This window comes from Sturnira hondurensis, unplaced genomic scaffold, assembly GCF_014824575.4.
Source record: "Sturnira hondurensis isolate 20B ecotype Veracruz unplaced genomic scaffold, ASM1482457v3 Scaffold0017436, whole genome shotgun sequence".
Lineage (NCBI taxonomy): Eukaryota > Metazoa > Chordata > Mammalia > Chiroptera > Phyllostomidae > Sturnira > Sturnira hondurensis.
In genome coordinates this window covers 10200726-10218692 of record NW_028090067.1, presented here as the reverse complement: position 1 = coordinate 10218692, position 17967 = coordinate 10200726, and the positions used below count along the sequence as shown (strand labels likewise).

The 17967-nt window shown below is 44.7% G+C and overlaps 1 protein-coding gene across 1 annotated transcript in view; it reads left to right on the top strand.

Annotated features, from left to right (window-relative positions):
• The first annotated feature begins 951 nt into the window (after positions 1–951).
• Positions 952–17967, top strand: part of GLT8D2 (glycosyltransferase 8 domain containing 2) — a 32557-nt gene continuing 15541 nt past the window's right edge. The window contains exons 1-3 of the mRNA XM_037067821.1: positions 952–1249; positions 14507–14553; positions 16643–16735. Of these exons, the coding sequence (XP_036923716.1) occupies positions 14535–14553; positions 16643–16735 (112 nt within the window). The 5' untranslated portion in view covers positions 952–1249; positions 14507–14534. The remainder of the gene's footprint in view (positions 1250–14506; positions 14554–16642; positions 16736–17967) is intronic.

The following is a 17967-nucleotide window of genomic DNA, read 5'->3' as shown; positions in this document are numbered from 1 at the left end:
CAACTGAGGAACAGAATCTCACATTTCACTTAGTTTTAACTTAAATTGAAAAACCAATGCTCCACTGGTTATTAGAAAACTTGTATGGTTGGAACAACCTGGGTATGTGAATTTATTTTTTCAGCTGTCCATTTTGTGAGCTCTAAGTACATATCAACCACTTCTGATGAAATTTAGTTTTTAAATTGAGGTGAGCTGCAAGTGTAAAATGCATACCAGATTTCGAAGACTTATTACCCCCGCAAAATGTAAACGGCATGGTTTGTAATATTTATGTTGATGACCTAGTAAAATAACAATATTTTGTATATATTGGACTAAATAACATATGTTACTAAAATTAATTTTACCTCTGTAAATTTCCTAAAGTGACTACTAGAAAATGTAAAATTACAATGTAGCTTGCACCATATTTCTTTCTGGGAGCATCACTGTAGGAGGTAGTAAATGGAGGGATCCTCGTTTCCTTGTAGGAACCAGGGAGAAAGGCCATTGCAGGAACGAGTTCCACCGTCCCAGGCGGGGTGGGGTTGGTTCCTTGCTGGATTCCTTTTCCTCGTTCAGGCGCAAAGCGCACCTTCTTGACAGTCTGATCTCTTATCACTGCCTTGGTAGCATGACCATAGTTAGCTGGGCTTTGGTTTGGGGACCACAGCATTTAATCGATTTCAGGAGACACCAGTGTCTGTAAAGATATTCTTAAACACACTATAAACTGTGTTTTCCACTTCTAATGGAAAGTTTACCTTAGACCCCAACATGTGGTAGAAATTTGCCCTCCAAGCATTTGCTTTTCCTCAGTGTCTAATCTTTTCCTCCAGAGCAGCCCTGTTTTCAGAATGATTTGCACGCAGACTCCTGGACTAAAATGCCAGAGGAAGTCAGGCCCATCCTCTCTGGCCTGCCCAGCACATCTGGAAGTGGTTTCAGAGGCCGCCAGCACAACGCCTGGATTCCCAGCTGCTTCGCCCAGGGGTGGGAGAAACCGGAGCTGCTCCAGAGTCAACGAAAGCAAAGGGTGTTGTGAGTCTGGGATGAATACTCTCTTGGAAACGTAATATTGGCCTTGGGCTCTCCAGCCCTTTCCAATGGGATCTTAGAAGCGGGGCGGCGGCAGCAGCAGCAGCAGCAGCAGCAGCAACGGCTGCGGCGGCAGCGTGAAGGGCAGCAGCCTGGGGAATCACTATTTGCTCAGCCCTGCAGCTCTTCTGGACGGAGGAGCCCCAAGCCTGCCCTCGCCAATCCTCAGGTAAACAAACTTACAAGCAGCGTGGCAGGCAGCCTTTCCATTTTACCCTGCACCAGTCCTATATTTCGCTATAGACACAAGGAGGTAAACCAGAGATAGACTGGCCCGTGCAAACTTTGTCTGCAGGATCCCCAGCCAATGTGTGTGGCATTCCAGTGATTTTTTTCTTTGCCATTTGCCATGGGAGCAAATCCAGGATCCTCACTGTGCAAGATGGTGAACAAGTCTACGTCCTGGACTGCTTTCCCAGACCTGGGTTTATCCCCACCCACCCCGAATGGTGTGATGTCCTATTGGCACTGTATGTTGAACATGGAAATCTGTGGTCAGCTAGGACTCAGATAAATGCTACTCTAGCATTTAATGCTGGTATGTGTCTGAACCACAAAAGATTTAGTTGATCTGTGATTCATGTTTCCAGGATCTGTCCCAGGAAGCACTCCTGATTTCCCCAAACCCCCTTCCCCAGCCCACTCCCCACAAAAAGAACTGGCAGTTACGGAAATGTAAATGAAGCTTATTGGAAGTACAGAGTTATGAACGGGACAAGAGCTTAGTCATAGTGTTCAGACTGAAAATGGTGTTTAACATTCAAAAAATGTCTTCTGTCACTTTATGAGCAAGTATACTACCCTGGGTAAGCCCGATGTGTAAGTTAGGATACAACAAGGGATAGGTAATGTGAGAGTAAAGAGAGAAAGAGAGACAGGGAGAGGTAAAGAAAACACAACGATGTCTGAACATCTGGTTGAGCTGGGGAAGGAGGGCGATCGGTCCTGGCTCCACGGCCCCATGCAGCTAAATATCCAAAGCGACATTGGTTGGTGTGTTTTGTCTTTTTCCCCCAAATGTTTTGTTGTTGCATTTTTGTACTGTACCCTTTTTTGCGTTACATAATGAAATTCCAGCCCTCCGTGTAATGCGGTTAGGATAGGAGTAGAGCGCTGTGGTGCAGTGGAGAGCACATGGTCTCAGGGGTCAGACTCCCAAAGCTGAATCTATGCACTGCCACTTACACACTTTGACTCCAGGGGGAGCCAGCTTGTCTGTGACTCTATTTCTTTGCCTGTAAAATGGGAATTAAGTGATATCCTACATCTCAAGGATCTGCAGAGTAGTGAGGCTGCAGGGAAGGTCACTTTCGCTGCTGCTGCTGCTGATGGTGGTGGTGATGAAAGCAAGTGACCACACATCCTGCACCGGGCAGCAGCCCTGCTTTTGACACATCCTGCTCTCTGAGGGTAGTCAGGTTCCTTTCCCCCTCACATGTCTCTCGAGGGCCTGCTTTCCGCCCCCCCCCCCTTCAAACACCTCTTTGCCCCCCCCCCCGCTCCTGAGTATTTCTTCTCTGTTCTCCCTCTTTCCTTGCTGAAAGTCATGCTTCTTAAGCCAGAGCTCTCATGGTTGTCATTTCTAGTCCCCAGAGAGCAGGGTTCTAAAGACTTCTTTTGGTTCAGCGTTTACCAAGGAATGTTCTGACGAAGCTAGTCTTGTGGGGGAAAATGAGTTTTGTGAGCCCTCCCAGAAATCTCAAGGTACAATGGCATTTAAAAAGTCCTGTTAAGTCCTGCAGTAGAGAAACCTGCTTAAAGTCGTTTCACACAGAGGTTCCCAGTTGACCCCTGAATTATGTTATCACATAACCTTGACGAACATTTCTTGGTGCACGCCCTGCCATGCCCTATCCTGACCATGTCTGTTTTTATTTTTGTTCTTCTTATGGACACCCTATGTCATATCTCCCCTGGCGAATACCCAAGGACACATCTTGTTCTTTCTTTCCTTGTCAAGGACCTAAGGTTCATTACATGCTCCGTATTGATATTTAGAAAATCTGGGATTTTAGAAATCCCAGAAATGTTAGAAATTTTAAAAGAGAAAAGTGGGGATCAGCAAACTCTCTGCAAAGGGCCAGATAGGGCCTGATTTATAGACCATGCGGTCTCTGTTGGAACTACTCAGATCTGCTGTCGCAGTGTGGAAACAGACACAGACAAAATGTCAATGGAGAAGGGGGAGGGAGGAATGGGGGGGCGAGGTACAGGGAAGAGGAAGCATAATCGGTAGGCATACAATAGATGGGGAGAGGTCAAACATGGTAGAGGAGACAGAGAACTCAAAGAACTTATATGTACCACCCATGGACATGAACTAAGGGGAGGAATGCTGGACGGTTGGGGCCTACAGGGTGGAGGGGGGATAAGGGGGAGAAAATTGGGAAAACTGTAATAGCATAATCAATAAAATATACTTAAAAATAAAATAAAATAAATGTCAAAGAATAAGTCCAGCGATGCTCCAATAAAACTTTATTTACAAAAATCAGTGGTGGACAGGATTTGGCCCAGGGGCCGTCATTTGTTGGTATCTGACCTAAAGCCGTTTTGTGACCGAATGCCTCAATCCCACACCGTAGAGAGAAAGCAGGACCGGCTCCCCACCTGCCGACGGCTCCCTCACCTGGCTGCCCTGTCCTGCGTATTTTGGTGGATCCTGAGTAAGCCTTTCATGCCACAGCAAAAAGTAAAAATGTCAGGGTGTATTTTAGAGGCCCAGTAGGTCCTGGGTCCTGATTTGCTTCCTTCTTTCTCTTTCTTCAGGCGAACCCATGCTCTTGTCCTGTTCGTGAGTCTGTGGCTTCCCCGGTGTAAGATGAGGTGCTCTGCTAATTAGGTTTTATGCATGTGCAAACTTAAGGGGGCAAGTCTTGCAGAGTTAAGTTAAATCACAGAGCTTGGCAGTTGCTTGATGCATAATGGTAGCTTTCAGCAATGGAAAGTGGTTGCTTTATAGTAGCTATTAAGGTGACGAATGTGAACTCAGACCCAGACTGCCTACCTGTGACCCCTGGCTCTGCCTCTCATTAGTTATGTCACCCTTGGCAACTACCTTAACCTTTCTTAGCTTTAGTTCCCTCGCTGGTGAATTGGGGATAATAACCTTATAGGGTTGTTGTGTGAAACAAATGAAGGAAGTGTTTATAATGGTGTTAGAACCATGGCTGGCCCATAAAAATCGCTATGTAAGTGTTGCCTGTTACTATAGGTGAACTCGTTTAATCTGCACGACACTCCCATTTCAGAGACTGGGTTCTGTGAACTGCCCAAGACTGCCCAGCTGAGAAATGGGGCAGAACCAAGACTCAAAGTCAGCTCTGTCTGACGACAAAGCTCATGATCTTTCCACTCAGGTACACAGCCTGCCGGATTTGGGTCATTCAACAAGACCTTTTAAAATCTCCTCTGTTAGGCTCCCTTTTGATTCCCAGATCCTTTTTAATTCCTCCCTACCTGAACCCGTAGCAGCCATGATGAATCCATCACAGAATTTTTTTTTCTTTTTTTCTTTAGCTCACTGAGTCTGGTGATAGCATCAGAGTCTATCTCAGTTTGGCAATACTCAGAGTCCTACCTGATCAAAGCTGGCCTGCAGGATAAAACCTATTAGGAGCTCTGATTCTGAAATATTTTTCTGAAGAGTCCTTTTCATTTTTGCCTTTTCTTCTAGGGAAGAGCTAATCCCCTTAGCCACCGCCAGGCCTTGAAACAGTCTTTCTGGGTTTTGTCATGAGCCCAGACTCTTCATTACCTGGTAAAATAGCTCCACGCACAAGGTCTTTAAGGGCGTTTTTTTAGACTTCATGGCCTCTTCTCAGGTCCAGGCAAATTTCCTAAGCTCTCCTTTTCTTCCTAGTCCCAGGCCCTAGGGCCTTGGCCTTCTTTCTTCCTCTCTTTGAGGCTACCACCATCCCATGCCTTGTCAAGGGAGATCTTCTGTCCAACCCTGGCTGCCCGGTGGCTCCCCAGCTCCATCCTTCCCACTGCCTCGAGAACAAGCCTGNATACTCAGAGTCCTACCTGATCAAAGCTGGCCTGCAGGATAAAACCTATTAGGAGCTCTGATTCTGAAATATTTTTCTGAAGAGTCCTTTTAATTTTTGCCTTTTCTTCTAGGGAAGAGCTAATCCCCTTAGCCACCGCCAGGCCTTGAAACAGTCTTTCTGGGTTTTGTCATGAGCCCAGACTCTTCGTTACCTGGTAAAATAGCTCCACGCACAAGGTCTTTAAGGGTGTTTTTTTAGACTTCATGGCCTCTTCTCAGGTCCAGGCAAATTTCCTAAGCTCTCCTTTTCTTCCTAGTCCCAGGCCCTAGGGCCTTGGCCTTCTTTCTTCCTCTCTTTGAGGCTACCACCATCCCATGCCTTGTCAAGGGAGATCTTCTGTCCAACCCTGGCTGCCCGGTGGCTCCCCAGCTCCATCCTTCCCACTGCCTCGAGAACAAGCCTGCAGACTCTTGAATACTCAAGGCTGCACTACTTATCACTACAGGGAAACCACAGCATGGAAGTCGCTCAGCCTAGAAAAGCTTACAAAGGTGCAGGGCCCATGGTTCTGGGGCCCCTTGTGCGGGTAAGAGGAAGCCTGATAAGAACATGAGAGCCCTCCGCTCTTATTCCTGGAATAAGACCATCAGCAGGGCTTTCTCCCTTTAGTGAAGTTGTTGAAGAACAGAACAAGGGCCTCTTTCCCTTTCTTCCTCTTTCCTGTTTCTCGCTCACTTATTTCTCACACAGTTTTTGAAGCACACGGAGGCGAGAAAAGCATAGACTTGGGTGTGGAGGACAGTGGAGGGCTGGACACTAACCTTCAAACAGTTCGGCTTGGACGGATGTCGTGGCATGGGAACCTGTGGGCACCTCAAGTTCCAACCTTAACCTTTTGGTGGTGGGTTTCCAGTGTAGGGCTTTAAACAGGAAAGGGACACTCAGAGTTTTTTGTTTTTTTTTTTAATCAGTCAATAGAATTCTGCAAGACAACTGGCTTGTCTTGAAAAAAGTTAGGTCATGAAAAATACAAAGGCAGTGTGGGTGGGGTGGAGCTGATCAAGAGTAAAAGGGACTAAAGATATGGCAACCAAATTACAGAAGACAATATTGGAACAAAGGGAGCAGTTTAATAACCTCTGCTCAACGGATGTTATTAAGTTCATGCGTTCCCTGTGCATGGTAATGGCATTGTGGTTCGACAGCAGAATATCCTTGTTCTGAAGAGATGCATGCTGAAGTTTTAGGAGGTGAAGTGCCATGATGTCATGATTCCTAGGTACGGCTTGGGGGGGAGGGGGAAGGAAATAAAGCAAATCCAGCAACATGTTAGCAATTGATGAACCTGGTGCAAGGCGCATGCGAATTCAGTCTCTCAGCTTTTGGGTAGACTTGAAGTGTTTCAAGTGATAAGAAGAAAAGGAAAATCCAGTAAAAAAATTAAGGGTACATGAACTGCTATATGTTTCGAATTAATTTAATATAATTATCAAACAACACACGTAGTCACTGTTGTCACCGTTCTGTTACTGACAGATTGAGGAGATTGAGGAAGGAAAGCGGGCGGAATTCTAGGGGTGGGGAGGCCAGGTGGGGAGTTGTCGCAGAGCCAGGAATGAGAGACGCGAGGCAGCAGTGAGTGAGGGGAGGTGGGACGGGGGTTTAGGGAAGACTGAGGAGCTGGAAGTGTAGGAGTCAGTGGTGGCCGAGTGAGGGGTTGGGAGGGAGGCATTGCAGAGCGGGCTCAGAAAACACCGGAGGAGGACTGTCTGGGGGAGCTGCGCTGAACGCAGGAGGCTCGGGGTGCTTGTGCAACATCCTAGAAGAGAGAGTCCTGTGTGCACCCCTTCAGTCTGGTAATGTTTTTGAGGGGATATATATGTATTGCCAGGCACTTATGCTGGGTGTTGGAGGATGCACAAAACCGGCAAAAGTCCCTGCCTTCAGGGAGCCCATAGTCTATCATTGGGAGGGCAGACAATACCCAGTAATAAAACAGGGAGTGTGTTGGATGGTGGTAATTGCTGGGAAGCAGTAGCATATGCATTGTTGGGATCAGGGGCTTTTGACTAGGAGTCTGAGGGGGGTGAAGGAGCGAGCGATGGGGACGATGTGGACGTCTGGGGGTGGCGCTCCAGCGTTTCAGGTGGAAGGAGCAGCAAGTGTCAAGGCTCTGAGGCAGGAGGAGGTCTGGCAAGGAGGCCAGGGTGATCATGGGAGATTGTGTAGGACAGCGTAGGGACTTTGGCTTTTACTCTGAGAGTGGCAGGGAAGCCTTGGTGTGGAGTCCTGCAGACCTTGTACAGGAAATGTGTAAAGGAGGAGAGAGCGGGCAGGGGGTCCGCACCTCCCACGCACCCAGGCCTCTCCCCGCCCAGGGATGAGTCCTAGAGTGCATTTCCTCCAGTGCAGGAACCATGTTGACCCAGAAGATCCTCTCTCGGGCCCTGCCCCAGACGTTCCTGTTTCTCTGGCCCCAGTTCTCTGCCTCTTATTCTATGCATTCTTATTTTTTTATCCTCACCTGAGCACATGCTTATTGATTTTAGAGAGAGGGAAAGGGAGGGAGAGGGAGAGAGGAAGAGAGAGAAAGAAACATTGACGTGAACATTGATGTGAAAAAAAAAAACATCAATCAGTTGCCTTTTGTTCGAGACTCATCCGGGGACCTGAACTGGCAACCGAGGCATGTACCCTGACCAGGGATCAAACTTGTGACCTTCCAGTCTGCAGGACAGTGCCCAACCAACTGAGCCACACCAGCCAGGGCCTCGATGCATTCTTAAGATGTCCCATGGCCGTTCTCTCCAGCTCTTGTCCTTGACTTCCTGCATAAGTTTTCTGCCTCCTATAATTATAATCCTTCTACCGAGTTGACAGGACCTAGGAGCTGCAAACATTCCTGGAACACCTACTTAATGTGTGGAAATGCTTTTGTCTGCCAGTACCAGAGACACCAATTTATGGCAGCTTAAGCAGAAAGCGCTACTGTCCTAGGTGAGATGAAATTCTGAAGGAGGAGAGAAGAAAGCCAGCTGGGCATGCCGAATCTTTATACAACTTCATTAATTTTTAAATTAAATGCACCAGGCTTTCTTTTTTAAAGCCCATGCTCCTCAAGGACTTCACTCTGCCTTGTGTTCTAGAAGTGGCTTAGGTTTCCTGCTTCAGGAATTTCCTGCCTTGACTCACCACCACCCCACCTGGCCATTAACTGTGCTATTATCGGCTTTCTGAAGCCTGTTGTTTTATCTTAAAGAGATTTTGGAGTTGGCACCAGGCTGGACCTGGGAGAGATGGGCCCGCCTTCTCAGATGTGTCAACACTTACCAATTATTTCTCGGATTCTAACATGATCTCAGTAGTTAGAGTAACCGAGCACTCAGGGTGAGCAGACCAAACTTGCCTTGTGAGCCGCAGAATTTTATGAACAGACAGTGACATCTGTTACCCGGAGCTCAGCTGACCTGCTTCCTGGGGCAGCCAAAATGATCCTTTATGAGCGCCAGTGCCTGTGGGTACAGGACACAGGCTTGGAAGTCAGAGAGCCCTTAATTTCAAATCCCTGCTCTGCCCTTTACTAGCTGTGTGATTTTGTGCAAGTTACTGAACCTCTCTGAGCCACAATTTCCTCCTTTGAAACATGGAAATAGTAATATATCCACCTGAAAGGTGTGTGGTAAGAATTAAAGGAGATAATGTGCCTAAATGGTCAGTATAAATGGTGGTAGCTCCCGCGTTATTATTATCTGGCCACTGCCAGCTTCTCCTGATGTGTGTGGGCACACCATTCTGGCCACAGGGAGTGAGGGTTCTTGTTTGCAAGACACCGAACCCCATTTCAAAGCAGTTTAAGGAAAAGGGGGAATGTATTGGCTCGGCTAACTGGGACACCCAAGGAGGAACTGGCGTCGGGGACTCAGAGCTGGGATCCCTCTGGTTTTCCCTCTTCATTTCTCCCCTGAGACTGGATGGCCTTCTTTCATGGAGTGTGTGTGTGTGTGGGGGGTGAGGGGAGATGGGCGTCCTGTGCCAAAGAACGTTCTAGGCTTATATTGTCTCAAAAAATTAGCTGAATGCGTATCATTTAAAATTATAAATGGATAAAAAGTGCCTGAAACCAATCTCAGAAGAATCCTAAGCGAAGTGCTTGCTCCTTGGGCTCGATTCTTTCCCAGGTGCAAGAGGGGACGAGGACAAGGGTCACCGCAACCTCAAGCTCTGGGTATCCAGTCTCCCAGGAAATAAAAGGGACTTTGTAGCTGGTTGTTTACAGTGAGTGAGAGACTTGAATCAAATCCCTGTTGAAGAGTTTCCCCTAGATCGCTTCCAACAGGTTCTCACGACACTGGGTTGTGAAGAAACTGGTGCTGTGACATCCGCCTGTCTTGATTGCCGGCCCGCAGGCTGTCTCTGTCACACTGCTGATTTTTAAAGGGTATTATTCCCTGTTTGCTGACTGCTGCCTCCAGTCAAGTGTCAAGTTCAGAAGTTCCTTTGAAGGACCACAATTAAGAAGAATCAACTTAATTTGGAATAAACTTTGAGCTTGCAAGACAAATTGTTGTTTACAGAAAATTAACTTTTGTTCCAACATAAAAAAAGTCAGTTTCCAGCTCCTGGGGTGCTTGGCGAAATGCCACAAAGAAGTGAAATGAACATATAAATGTGATACAATTTAATTTTACATTTATAAACTAAAATGAATTTCATAATCTAAAATTCTTTTCTAATGGTTAACTTCATTTTTCCCCTCAAAATTGCCCAGCTATCCCATGCTTCTCTTGATACCCGCTGCTTCTTCTAATGAATATGTGAGGTTATAATTAGTGTATAAGTAAACTGGGAACTGGGACACCAGGCAGTAGAGTTGTAACAGCTCTGTTTTGAGAACAATTTGTTAACTCTCTGGATTTCAGAGCATAAATAAAATACTCCAGAATATTTTGAAAAGATAGTATTTGAATTTGGGGAAATATTTGGTTGAAACTTTTTCAAGATGGATGAGTCAGCCCTTTTTTTGACTCCTTAAGCCTGGTGCCACTTTGATCACATGTAGCAAATCTTTATTTGATAATATAACTCACTTTTAGCTGCCGATGGCTATTCAGATCTAAAATCCTTTTGGTAGAAAGTATAGTAGAGAATCTAAAGCCTGTGTTGGTCCCTCTTTCCCTTCTTTTTTTAAAGAATATTTTATTTATTAATTTTTTTAGAGAGAGGGGAGGGGAAAGAGAAAGAGTGGGAGAGAAACATTGATGTGCGGTTGCCTCTCCTATGTCCCCTACTGGGGACTTGGCCTACAGCCCAGGCATGTGCCCTGACTGGGAATTGAACCAGCAACCCTCTGTTTCACAGGCCCATGCTCAATCCACTGAGCTACACCAGCCAGGGCCCTCTTTCCCTTCTTTGGGACACATTTTATCCTCTAGATTCAAGCTCCTTGACAGATCTCAAGTCTTCTTCTGGATGCCCTGAAATTGGAATGAAATATTAAAGAAAAAAGTCAATTCAGTGGAAAAGATAGTCTTTGTAATATGTGGCCCTGGAACAATTAGATATTCCTGCACTAAAAAACAAAACTTAACCCATACCTTATGTCATATATGAAACTTGACTTGAAATATAAATGTAAAATATGAAACCACAAAACTCTCAGAAGAAAATATAGAAGAAACTCATCATGACCTTGAGTTAGTCCAAAATTCTTATATATGATACCAAATGCATGACTCATAAAGAAAAAATTTGATGAATTTGATGTCATAGAAATTAAAACTTCTCTAAACAATTCATCTTAAAGACTGAAAAGACAAGTCATGTGCTAGGGGGCAGTATCTGTAAATCACATATCCAAAAAAGAACTTGTATACAGAATACGTCAAGAATTCTCAAAACTCAAAAATAAGACAGTGACTCAAAAAATGGGCAACAAATTTAAACAAACACTTCACCACCATGTTGTCAGGGTTCTTCAGAGGAACAGAATCCCTGGGATGTACATGTATGGACAAGAGAGTTATTAGCAGGAATTGGCTCGTGTGGTTATGGAGAAGAACGAGACCCAAGGTCTGCAGGGTGAGCGGGCAGGCTGGAGGCTTGAGAGGGTGATGGTGTAGTTCTGGCTCGAGTCTGAAGGCCTGAGGACCAGGCAAAGCCGTGGTGGAGATCCAGTCTGATGGCTGCCAGGCTAGAGACCAAGGAGGGGCACACACATTCATTTGAATCTGAAGGCAGGAAAAAGACAATGTCCCAATTGGAAGACAATCAAGATGGAAAATTTACCGTTACTCAGGGGAAGGGCAGTCTCTTTGTGGTATTCAGAATTTCAGCTGGTTGGATGGGGCCCACCCATATCAGAGAGGGCGTACCCCTCCACTTTAATGGTAATCTCATCCCCCCAAAAATACCCTACAAAAAGACCCAGGATAATGTTTGACTAAATATTTGGGCACCCTTTGGCTCAGTCAGATAGATGTACGAGATTAACCATTATAACCACATACAGATGGCAAATAAATACATTAAAATATACTTAACATCAATATTGATTAGGTAAGTGCAAATCGAAACCAGTGAAATAGATCAATGAGAACAGGTAAAATAGAAAATACTGCTAATACCAAGAACGCAGAGTCAATGGAGTTCTTTTTTTTACACTGCTGGTTGGCTGCTGAATGACACAGCCACTCAAGCAAACAGACTGGCAGTTCCTTGCAAAGTCAAACACACACCTACCAAATGCCCCGCCACTTACTTCTAGATATTTACTGTGGAGAAGTGAAAACCTAAAGTCACACAAAAACCTGTAAACGAGTGTCCGCCGAAGATTTACTCATATTAAGAAAACACTGTTGCCCTGGCTGGCTTAGCTCAGTGGATTGAGCGCGGGCCTGCGAACCAGACAATCGCGGTTCGATTCCCAGTCAGGGTACATGCCTGGGTTGCAGGCCGGTTCCTTGCAGGCTAACTACCAGCAGGGGATGCACAAAAGGCAACCATACATAGATGTTTCTCTCCCTCTCTCCTTCCCCTCTAAAGATAAATAAATTAATTAATTTAAAAAAAAGAAAACACTGGAAATAGCTCAGATGTTCTTCAATAGGTAAATGTGCAAATAAATTGAGGTACATCTATACAATGGAATACTATTCAGCAATAAAAAAGAAAAAATGTATTGATGCACTCTAAAGCAAAGCTAAATCCCAAGAGCATCATACCAAGTGAAAGAAGAGGGTCTCAAAACATCACGTACTATATGATTCCATTTGTATGATGTCCGGAAACTGCAAAGCCGAAAGGCGCAGAGAACAGGTCAGCCCAGGGGCTAGTGTCTGCCTGCAAAAAGGTGGCCCAAGGAAACTCTTTGGGAGTGTTGGGATTGTTTCCTATCTCACTCGTTGTGATTGTTTACAGGAATTTATGCATGTGGTAAAGTTCATAGGACAGTACAACCGCCGTGAGTGAATTCTACTGTATGTAAATATTTGAACGTTTAAAAATGAACAAGTCAAATTTGGAAGCTGACCCGATAATATCTCTTTAATAAATTACATGTGTCACAGGAAGAAAGCCTGTTTTTTTTGTTGTTGTTAAAAGAAAAAAGAAACGGGTATGCTGAATAGTTATTGTACGGCACCTTTTGTGTTTCCCTAGGTGAAACACACTTTCTAATTATGGAAGTTCACAATAGGACATTTCTGGAAATTTGGAAGACCACAAAGAAGTTACCTTGTCAGCATGTATCAAATATCTTGGCAGAAAAAACAGTCCTAAGGCCAATCCTGTATTTGCTGAAGGAGCAGCTGGCCTCCTCTGTTAACAGTTGTTCCTGGACTCTCTTCAGTTGATGGGCCTCTTGGAATTCACCCTGCACTGGCCTCATGCAAAGCCAAGGGCTCTGTGTAAAGAGTGAGAAGTTGGTGTGGTGCAACCTGAGAGCGACTGATGATGTGACAGCGACTCTCATGGCTCGTCAGAACATAAAACACAGTGTGTGTGTGTGTGTGTGTGTGTGTGTGTAGGATCTCCTGTGTTTAACTAGCTAGTTATTTATGTGACCGTGTAACACATTCACATGGCTCACAGTCTGTAGGTTCCAAAGCTGCTGTTTCTTAGCCCAAATACACCAGCAGGAGACCGTCGTGCTCGTCTTGATGGATCAGTGCCGAGAGCCATACTGGCTATTAAATAAGTTCGACATAGGACCTGTCAGAGTATCAAGTGAAAAGCCTCCTTTCGCTTTGTGTCCCGTCTCCTTCTTTATTTTCTGCAATCTTCGATATAGAGACAGAAGGGCTTTTGAACACTGGTCTCTATGAAGTTGCGAATTACTTTAATTACTTCTGACATGTGCAGCAATGCAAAACTTATCCCTAATCTGTCTTTGGCATCTCTCTAGCCTTCCTTTGAAGACGCCTTCCTTCTGATCAAATCAGTCTTTTCCTGATTTCTCTTCTGGATGCACTCCCTACCTCTGTTGATCCAAACTCCTTTACAGCCTCCACAGTTTGTCTCTAGCCCCTTCTGGCCCTTATTCTACTGTGTTCTAGCCACACGGACCTTCTGCCAGTACTTAGAATACTCAGAGCTCTTTCAACCACAGGGCCTTTGCACTTGCTATTCCCCTTGCCTGGGATGCCCTTCTGCACTCTTTCCACTTAACTGGCTCCTGCTCGCTCTTCTGATCAAACTCCTCAATGAGGCTTTTCCTGATTTCTCTTCCCAATGCACTCCCCCGCTCTGCTGATCTTTATCCCATCATGTCTGTGGTTTTTTACATAGCACTTGCCATACTCCAGTTATTTTGTGGATTATATCTTAGCCTTTGTTTTCCCCATTGGGTTGAAAGCTCTATGATCAGAGGAACGAGGATTGATTTGTTCATTGGTGCATCCCCAGTACGTGGCACGGTGCTGGCCTTTTGTTAGTATCTCAATCAACACTGAATGAGTGAATGACTGAATTGAACGTAGATGCGCCCCTCTCAGGGATGCTTTTGTATCCGCAAGGGGTTCCTGAAGATGTGAAAGCTTCCTTATCAAAGGAATGAAATCGTGATGGCAGAGACAAAGGCGTAGGGTTGGTATTTTACCCCAGGAGACCTTCCTGTGTGACATTTCTTCCAGTTAGCGAGTGTCCTCTGACCTGCTAATGCCCTTTTTTGCACAAGGTAAAAAAAAAACAACTCTGAAGACAAAAGATTACCTTTTGGGGGGCCCTTTGTACGGTTTGTACAGCCAGAAAAATCAATTTGAAGAGGTGAGCTGCTCCTTCAAGAAATATTTAGTTTCCAAAACTCTTGGTTCAGAACAGTAAATACTGATTGTACACTTTGTCACATATCAGACAGTCAAAGACATAAGCCCTAAGGATCGTGTAATGACTTTTGTGTTGATTCTATTTTAAACAAAATGTTATTCTTTAATCCACAGGTCACAGTCTTTACCCACATGAACACACATGGCTTTGTTACGAAAAAGTAAGATCACCACTCTTGAAAATTGTGATTAAAAGATACTTTGGAGGGCTGTCGTGATGCCGGGTCTTGGCCTTTGCTTTTTCTTCTGAAATCTGCTTTCATTATCATGGACCATGCTCCCAGAGGCAGTTCTTGGCATCGCCATGCCCCTTGGAAACTTGTTAAGTATTTCAGTCAAAGGTGAACTTATCACGAGAGGGGTCATATATGTCTATAAAACTTGCAAATGTTATTTATTTTTTATCTAAATAAATAGTTATGTTCCCATCTACTTTAGCATTGGTAATTTTGTATTATCATTCTTAAAGAGTAACCTCAAATTATATAATCCCAAACCCCATCAAAACCCAGATTTGCCCCCGATTTTAGATCCAATAGTTTGTGAATCAGGGAAAAACATTATAACCTAGTTGTGTACTATTATCCTCAGGGTTGAGTTGCCCTGTGTAGCAGATGAAAAGACAAGTTATCTAGTTAGACTTGAATTTCAGATAAACTACGAATAATTTTTAGTATAAGTATATCCCAAATATTGCATGGGACATACTTACACTAAAAAGAAAGTATCCTATCTGTCAACCTTACATCAGCAGCAACAGCCATGGTTGAAAGGGTCAGGTGGTAGTGACATTGGGCCACTTCCCCCGGACGGGCTGTGACGGGCGAATGTTCATTAGATGTGTGGATAAACTGTAGAATTCTGCCCCTCATCCTCTGCTCCTCTCCAGTTTTGTTTTAAACTGAGTAGCATCCGGCTGTCTCTGGCTGAATCTGACAGTGCAGAGGCGGGGAGGAGCTGGATGTCGGCAACGTGGGATCAAGGAGCCTCAGCATGTAACTCTGGAAGGCACCCTTGGGTGCTGTCCAACTCCTTCCTTCTGCAGATCATACAAATGTGAAGACAAAAACCTAGGGGCCAAAAGATAGATTAGGATGAGGCCAATAAAAGTAAATATATCGTGGCACAAAAATAATAATACACAGCAATTAAAAAATCTTTATTGGGCTTACATTGCCTTTGTCAACTCTCCAAATTCCCCTGCGAGGTAATGATGATTATTACAATCCCAGTTAGCAGATGAGCAAACTGAGGCTCAGAGAGGTTAAGTAACCTGTGCAAGGCCACACATCTAGGGAGTAGTAGAAATTCACATTTGACTTCAAATCCCAGCCCTTCCCCTTTGGCCAACGTTTTCCCAAATGCAGGCATTTGCACACCACATATGCCAATGTACCAGCTTCTCAGTTTTTTAATCAATGCTTTTCCTTCTGTCCTTGACATGACTGTTTTTTTAATTGACTCATTTAAAAAAAGCATACATATACTTTATAATACAAAGTTTATATCCTTACTGTAAATGGAATAAGTTACCTCCTCCCATAAAAAGAAGGCAATTGTACAATTGTGTATGATGAGAACAGTGCTATGCAGTGCTGGGTAGCTTTTGTGGCCTGCCTGCATACGAAATCGGGGCTGACTTCTCATGCTGTGATTTAATGTTACCTCCTGCTATGAACACAAACCTCCTGAATCATCCCTGGTACGACCAGTGGTATGTGCTTCATTCTTCTGACAACACTGTTCTGCATCACTCCACGTCTCAGTAGACCCCAGGGGCAGGCACGGGTCACCATCCTGGAGGCTTAGAACTAGAAGCCCTGTAGGGGGTCTTCCAGCCTCATACCCAGGGTGAGAATTTTACAGATGTCATCCTTGACCAGTGGTTGAATTAACCGAGAAACAGCTGGGTTCTAATGGCCGAGGACACATACTTAGAATAAGTACTGACTCATCACAAATGCTATAGAAGTGCTAGTTTTTAATTGACGCAAAGTTCGTGCATGGAAAAGGCAGCACCAGACATTAAGGTGGTAGCCACCTGGGTTTATCCCTGGATCCTCCTTAAATTGCATGGGTGTGCCCTTGAGTATCCAGAGTATCGCAGGCTAACGCCTCACTGCACGTGCTCTCCGCTTAAAGAAAGGGCCCAGGTTACCACTCCTGTGTCTGTCAGGCAACTGCTTACTCGGCTCTTCTCAACTTCAGCCTGATCGGTAAATCTGAATGTGTTTCTTTTTTTGATTTCAGTTAATCAGGTGCTGCTGTTCCTTCTGATTGTGACCCTCTGTGGGATTCTGTATAAGAAAGTTCACAAGGGGACAGTGCTCAAGAACGAAGCAGGTATGCCAATACCTGAAGCAGGTACGAATGAAGTAAGCCAGTCCCAAGAAGACGAATAGTGTGTGATTGCTCTTACTGAGGTACTTAGACCATCCCAGTCACAGAGGCACAAAGTATCAGCTGGTTGTCAGGGGTGGAGGCGGGGTGGGGGGGAAACGGGAGTTACTGTTTAATGGGTAGAGTGTCACTTTACAAGATGTAAAGAGTTATGGGGATGGATGGTGGAGACGGTAGGAAAACAATGTAAATGTATGTAATACCACAGAGCTGTGCACTTAAAAATGGATAAGATGGTAAATTTTACATTAAGTGTGTTTTACCACAATTTAAAAATATATTTTTTAAAATAAAGAGGTAATCCATCAAGACGGGAGACCTAGAAACTCATTTTAAATATGATTCTTTGAGTCCTTTCAATAGCTGGGCTCAGAGACAAACACTAATTTGGTCAGCTCCCCAGGACCTGCTTAAAGATTACCCACCCAAGGCCGGCTTTTTGGCTGTGTCCTAGAATACTACTGTTCCTTAACATTTAGCACATATAAGGGTCACGTGGAGGGCTTGGGTCCCTCCTGGAGTGGTTTTGAATCAGTCAGTAGACAGAGGGCAGGGCCTGAGAATCTGCATTTCCAACAACCTCCCAGGCGATGCCAACACTGTTGGTGCTTGGACCACACGTTGAGTGGCCGGCTCCACATCCATCCCTTTGGAGTCTTAACGGTCTCACTTGTGAAAGTCGCCCCCTCTCTCTTCTCCTTTCTGGTTCATTCCCATGATCACATAATAGCCTCATAACTGTCAACTAAAAAAAACATCCTGCCCCGACCCTATCACCTCTTCCAGCCGCACTGAGCAGCCCAGCCTCCCTTCTCTAGGGTGGATTGTGTGAGCGGGCCACAATCACAACCACAAACACACAGAGTCAGTTCACACACAAATTAAGAAGCACTGGTAGTATGTTCATTATATTCTTAGCTCATTTACTTTTTATGTTAGTCGAGCAAAAATACACTCAATTAAGGAAATTACAGAAGAGAAAAATATTAACTGTAGCTATATCAACCAAAGACAAGTACAGTTTCTATTTTGGTGCTTTACTCACATTCATTCAACATTTTTTTAAAGCCGGATACTTAGGTGTTGGATACACAACAGTGAACAAAACCCTGTTCCTGCTCTCACAAAGCTGGGTTTTTTTTCTTAATGTAAAACTATGTAAAAGGCCATGAAGA